This window comes from Thermobia domestica, chromosome 16 (assembly GCF_964235325.1).
Source record: "Thermobia domestica chromosome 16, izTheDome1.hap1.1, whole genome shotgun sequence".
NCBI classification, from domain to species: Eukaryota; Metazoa; Arthropoda; class Insecta; order Zygentoma; family Lepismatidae; genus Thermobia; species Thermobia domestica.
Genome location: NC_137469.1, coordinates 53,585,123 through 53,592,401, shown reverse-complemented (window position 1 = coordinate 53,592,401; position 7,279 = coordinate 53,585,123). Strand labels below are relative to the sequence as shown.

The 7,279-nt window shown below is 34.7% G+C and overlaps 1 protein-coding gene across 1 annotated transcript; it reads right to left on the bottom strand.

Moving 5' to 3' along the window:
* Positions 1–919: 919 nt before the first annotated feature.
* On the bottom strand, positions 920–6,776 carry LOC145673055 (uncharacterized). The gene is made up of 2 exons (XM_081742396.1): positions 5,807–6,776; positions 920–5,364 (listed from the first exon to the last, which is right to left on the bottom strand). The coding sequence occupies exons 1-2, from the start codon at positions 6,176–6,178 to the stop codon at positions 4,147–4,149; spliced, it is 1,590 nt and encodes a 529-aa protein (XP_081598522.1). The 5' UTR covers positions 6,179–6,776; the 3' UTR covers positions 920–4,146.
* Positions 6,777–7,279: the final 503 nt, after the last annotated feature.

Genomic DNA, 7,279 nt, shown 5'->3' with positions numbered 1-7,279 from the left:
ATTTTTATAAAAACTTTCCAGGCTCGAACGTCATCTATGTTGAAAATTTGATCGAGATTGGTCGGTTGGCTCAAGAGTTATTACGTTTTATTTATTTTTTATAATTCTCCCTCCTCCCCCTCCCCTAAGTTCTACCTTCAAAGTGAATAGCTTAAAACGCTCCCAGGCCGATTGGTCCAAGAGATTAAGAGTAACAAACACAGTCACTTTCAATTTGGATCTGAAGTTCTTTGTTCACAGACACCGCTATTAACATATAAATGTGGCTTGTTTTGTAGAAATTATATTGAAACTGGGGATTAATGAACAACTTACATTTTTAATACCACACATGCCATTAAATATACGTTATTAGTCTTAGAAAATGAAAGACAGTAAATACTACAAACAACGCTACGACACTTCAAGAAATACGCAATTGCAATATTAATTGCTTTGCAATTACAATTAAAACGCAATTCCTGTAGCTTTCTTAACTTCACGGGAAGAGAAATAACCAATACGTACTCATGCAACGGCAGATATTATATTGGCATATTTTTTTTTTCTGTGAACCAGTAATATATACAAAAGCTTTACATTTACACATGAAACTATATACATTATGGGGTCATTTCAAAAACTAAGGGGGGAATTGCCCTCTCTTGCGCCCCTCGTGTTTGTAAGTACAATTAAACTGTCAAGTCACCTAGCTTCTTTAATTCTGATACGCCGTTGTAAGTTTTAAACTAATAGACACAAAATGCTGAAATTTCGTACCAAGCACACAAAACTTCGTATCGATTGTAGGGATATTATTTGACATATGCTGCAACACAACTAGACTAAAAGTGTTCCCAAGCCATCATGGCATAATAAAGATGCATGGCAAAGTGCTACTTTTAACATTAATAAGTAATTTTCAGAAAATTGCTGTGAGATCTGGAAATTTAATTTCCACAAAAAAATCGACTATATCTACATTCTTAACAGAAATCCACTAACCAAAACTACTACTTACAAAGTATGATGAAAGGTATTTATAGCAACTGGTCTGTGTTTGGGAATTAAGATGTCACTTACCTGTAATGGATTTAATTTCATAACTGATTGTGAATAAACGTTTCTGTCAAAACATGACCCTCTCAGTAACATTACCTCTTAGGTGATGTTATTAGCAAAGAACCGAAGAAGATATCACACTATGTTGAAATTATATAACAATATTATCGGTAAGAAATTCTATTCATTTATTGCATATGTATCCTATAGCATCCGTAATATATATCCACTATACACTTGCTGCTAATTTATCAGACACTTACACATCGAACAAAGATGTCTGAAAACTGAGTTGAAAGTTCTGTACATTTACAATCAGTGTTCGGAAAATTCTCTTGTGAAATAGGTGCCATAATATAAATCCAATTTGATAAATATCTCTATATTTTTTAGCATAGCTAGGTGTAAGACCCGTATTTACAGTTGTCATGGCGACCTACCGCGCCCAGGGTTTTCTAAGCCGTGTTCACAATTATAAACCACATACACTAAATAACCAAACTTGACTTTATTATACCTATAATTCTTCTGTGAAAATTTTCAAAAATTCTTGTGTTTCCTTCGTCAGTTTCTGAATAATTCTGTACCTTTCGCGTAAAGATTATAATAATAGATCTTTCAAATTTGGTGGGAATTTAGCATGCACGAAAGAACTCGTTTACTTTACTATTATATATATATATGTAAGTTAACTTAGTACTGTGGAACTTCTCAAACTTTATTAAGATAGCCTTCATCTGCACTTATGAATATTTACTTAAAAGACTGGAATTGACGAATTTTTAATAAAAAATAAAAATGAACACTAATTCCGTTGACTGTGTATGTACGGTGTCGGCCTCTTAAGTTGTAACTTGCGAATCGTTGAAATCGTACAGTAAAAATCTTAATGATGCTATCAACGGGATACGTAACTGGTTCATACTAGTTTTGCTATTTTAAATAACTTAAATTAGGATACAAAGCAACGTTCATTTAAAAATTATAAATGTATAACAGTTTTGCTAACTAATTGAATATATTGGCCACATCAGAACATATCGGACAGTGTCTGATGAAGCTGTATATTCAGTTATTTGGCGAAACTGGTACACATTTATTATTTTTAAATAAACGTTTCTTTGCTTAGCAATTTGTATTCGACTTTAAGGAATAAGAGTTTTTGTAATTTGAATTAAAATGTTTCAAATTTTGTCTTTAAGTAAATACCTATTACAGATTAAAAATAAGTACTGACCTATCCGGAAGAAATACTGTATTTATTAGTATATAATTTCAACCGGAAAGGCTCCAGAGAGTTTAAATAATAATATTAATAATTCTAGGTACTAGGTCAGTTCTTATTGTCACTCTATAAATATGTAACCTATATTGTTCATTAGCAACTACTTATAACATTGTTTCTATTATAAACATGTATCAAATTCTTGACGTTACAAAAGTATGACGAAAGAAATGTAAAAAGGGCACTACTCGAGCAGACGGTTCTACAAAATTTTGACACACTTCTTACATTTTAAGGTTAGTTAGAGCTTTGTATTTCTTTTGGCAGAGCATGCACTAAATGAGGAGCTCCAATTCTACTTGCAGATTGACTTCAGGAGGGCTCAATGTAAACACACTGTGGAAGTATGGCATAAAAAGTAGTGCATAAAACACGAACCATCTTGAGCTACGTGGCCACTAAAAAGCATAAAAGCTATCTAACCGATTCAGGGCAGGAGCACAACAGGTGGGAGCGAGCAGTAGCGTCCGTAGGAAACAGGCGCGTCAGCGACGGGGATATACGTATAAACGAGGCTAGTGGAAGAGCACTCTCACACATACAATACTTTCACTACCAGTCAAAATTAATTTCAATACGCTGTGCATTGACAGTAATTACTTATATTCACACTCTCATCTCTTCACGAAAAATGTTTCACATCGTAACCGTCTGCTCGAGAGAACCAATAGATAGTATAGTCAGTCAATGTAGAATAATGTACTTTAAATGACACACTGTTTATTGTGCTCTAGTGTGAAATTAAAAGAAAAAAAAAAACAGTATAAAATGAGATCAGTACAATTTATGTGGCACTTCATTCAGCAACTATTTACAAGGATTCCAGTTTTGAACGCAAAAACAAAAGCTATGAATTGTAGTTTCCAATTTAATGGGATCCATATTCACAATAAAAATGAACATAGCCTATAGGCTATAAATTACAAAATTGATTGGAAGCTAATTCTTGATTGTCATAAACAATTTGTTTTAATCACAAAAATAATCTCTTTAGTGACCATTCTTTCTTTCATTCCCTATATTCTGATAAACACTCTTTATATAAAGAAAATCAACTTACATAAATATTCTTCACAACAGGCTTCTTTCCTCAGGCAAAACAAAGCTAACATTTGTATTGCCCCACCGACCGCTGATGAGCTTAGTTCTATCGTAATATTTTCCATAAGTAGAAGCTTTGCTTTGTATATACTTAAACACAAACAAATTATTTGCTGAGAAAACAATACATTCACATAAAAAACTACATACGACTAACATTTTGGCTTCATCAGACACTATCTATGTCCCATCAGAGATAGTGTCTGATGAAGCCAAAATGTTAGTTGGCGAAACTGTAACACGTATGTAGTTTTTTATGTGAATGTATTGTTTTGCTCAGCAAATAATTTGTTTGTGTTTTAGTTCTATCGGAGAAGGTGAGGATACATGTCCACTTTCTCTCCCCCTAATCCGCCCGCCAAAAAAAAAAAAAAAAAAAAAGGAAGAAAGAAAAGAAAAGTATCATAATCTCTTCTCGTACAACTACCCATTTCTCATACCGGTGGTTGCAAGAAACCACAAAAATTTAGTTGCAGTTAATTTGGGAACTGGATTTCATTGTTAAGAACTTTCTTTAGCATTATTCTTATTCCATCATTTCACTTACAAAATTCGCACGATTATCATTTGTATAAAAGTTAGATGTAAAAAATAATGTTCAAGATTTCCATAATAAATTTCTAAAACTCCAACGAAAATAGGTACTAATTGATTCAGGCGCTTGATCAATGTAAGTTCTTCACTTATTTAAAGAAAGAAAAAAAAAAAATACACTTGGGCTATTTTACACCGCCAAACCAAACAAACTGTACATCACAAGAGGGGCAAGGCACGGTTCCACTTACAATTTTCCGTCTGTGCCCACTGAAAAGTTCTCGAAATCTTGTTTGAACTGAATTATATTCTTCATTGCTATCAACTTCCTCTTCACTGGGCAGCTCAATTGTTATCAAGTTTTCAAGCTCTTCTTCAGATGGTTCGTACAAAAACGATACGGGATGAGATATACTCAGAACTTCCAAAGACAAAATACCACCAAGTCTTGTGACTTCGTCCATTACTGGTCGAGACGTATAGTCCAAAAACATTAAATCCAAAAATCTTAACTTTTGATATAACGTAAGGGTGGAAACCAACTGATGTATTTGAGAAAGTTCATTAATGCACACATCCACTAAATGCAATATCTCTAGTTGGTTTCTCATTACACTAAGCAACGGCACTAGTTCATTGAAACTGTTTCCTAAATTATTCAAGCTCAAATCAAGCTCTAGCAGCGTAGAAGCATGAATTGAAGAGCTCAAATATCGAATATCTTGACTTGTCAAAAAACATTCTCTAACATTGAGTACATCCAAACCTTGATGAATATGAACTAACAATACTTCCAGCATATTAGACAGGATGATTGTAGACATGTCTAATCTTTTCAAACACGGACACTGCTGTAACGCATAGCCAAGTGCGGATACAACAGCTGGGTTTATCCGCTCGTACTTGCAACCCAAAGCTAATGTTTCAAGCGCTTTAAAATGCTGGACTCTCAAGGCAACACCTGCAATATAATTTGAGGATATGTTATTGTATTTCATATCCAAAGCTTTGATCACTCCACAATCAAGTAGATCAAGCACCTCGTACAATTTGTGTTGTCCAACAGAATTAATAACTACTCTAGTAAACTGAAGGTCTACATTAGATTTGTACTTTTTCTTTGCATGTAGCAAGTCTAAAACTGTTTTTACAGTTTCATCATCAATCACACAGTTCAAGATAACAGTATATTTTGCTCGATACGATTCATCAGGTACTCCGTGTAATTGTTTTACTGTTCGCGTGTGTAACGTAACAAAACGTAAAAAATTCATTAGAGCTACACAATTCACTGGGAATCCAGCAATATCAATCAGTAATGAAGAGCCCGATTCAGCCTCTATTTTAGTTTTTAGTTTCAACAAAACACTTCCACAGCAATCCATCATGCTTTTGATTATGTCCTTGTACGGGTTAAATTCCAAAGTTGGGCGTTCGTTTCCAGCAAAATTTTAAAAATTTACAGGAAAGATATGGATAATTTGATCGTTTGTGTGCTTGATAATATATAAGGGTCTCGAAAAATCTGTTTATTTGTTATATATAAGCGGTTATGAACATGGGACTATACGGCAAGCGGAGGGAACTGCTTGGCGCAAGGTAACCGAACAGTTGCATTGTGGGAAAGAAACGAGCATTTATGTTATCAACATGACAAATGTACAAGGGCAATGAACTAACAGTTTTAACATTTGTGAAGCAATACGTTGATAAAGAGCAAAATCTTTTAAAAAGTTTGTGAAGGACACGGATTAATGAACCTAATAACAAATTGCAGAAAGTGTGGAAAGGAGATAACAGCGAAAAAACGAGGCGAAAGCGGACGCCCAACTTCGGAATAAATGCCTTGTACTTATTGCAAGTTGGTTGCACAGAATGTCGTGATCCATTGATTAGCATCTCCCAGCACAGAGCTGTTCCAAAATCTGGCACTAGTTCATTGAGTACTATTTTATCGAAATTTATCTGAGACATTAACTCACTTATTGCCATGTGTTTCCCTTTCATGAACGAAACTTGTAATAGGTATTTTTGCAATGGGAATGGCAGTTTATGTACAATCCTTTTCACAACACCACAATCATAGATAAGGACACTGGCGGCAAGGTATAAAAGTGAATGTGATTCTTGTTCATGTTTACCGTAATCCCAAGTATATGTGACAAGATTACGTTTATAATACAAAAGAGTACCGAGTTTTTCACCAAGAAGAGACATTTTGAATCTGTTTGTTTTGTATTCAGCTTGCACTATGATGTTTCCATAGTATATTATGTTGAATTAAGTCCACCAATACATAACAAATTTCATAATTTACATACAGCACAAAATAATCATTCTCATTAACTTCCTTCATTTAAAGTTCACAAACTACAAACAACCGCCCATCTGACACTGCATTCCAACAATTTATCTCCTTCCGTCCTGCTCCTTTTTTCTTTCTTTCTTTTTCTTATATGTTACATAATGTGAACATTTAAATCATTTCTTCTCGTAATAGTTCAGAACAAAATTAATTAAGATAAAAATAAATGGTGGAAACACATTCATTGCTTCCGACTGCTATTACGAATGTGAAAATTCGAAACCTTGTAAATGAGTTGGAATACGTCGAGGAGATTCAATCTGTAAGAATCTATGGAAAATTTTGCGGATCGAAACTCAACGCAACTAAATCGATAGGACCTTACCTCTCATACGTGTAATAAGACAGAAGTATAAATACAAAGTTTGCTTTGTCCCAAGTATGTACAGCTCACAGATGACGAGAAGAACCCTCAAAACAGGGTTAGCGGGGAAAGGCCAACGACACGGTCAAGTCCATTTTTGGTTTTTGAGGTGTAGTTTATACTTAGATGTCGTCTGCTACTCCGGGTGAAGTTATATGTGTGCTATTCCGTGGTGTAATGTGAAACCCCCGTGCAAAAAGTGGGCGAGCCCATACCGACGTCTGAAGTGGCATGTGAAGGCAGTGTAGAAAGCTATCACAAAAGTGTCGCAAAGCTGTGTCAGATATGAAGCATGTGCATTTATGGCATATAAAGTGTTTTTCCACTATCCTCATTTATGCATACACTCAGCGTTGCTGATGTGCCTGCTCCCTACTGATGAATCGCTCGCTATCACGAAGGACACCTTTTGGGCACTTGCCCTGACTTAGTTAGCATTTTTGCTTTCTAGTGTCATCTAGCACAAGTTTGTTGGTGTTCTTCAATTGGTTCCTGATTTATACTCAGTCCTCCTAAAGACATTTTGCATCCACTAATGCAATTAATCTCTTAAGAAGTCCAAAGGAAAAGGTTTCTTCTCTACACAAGA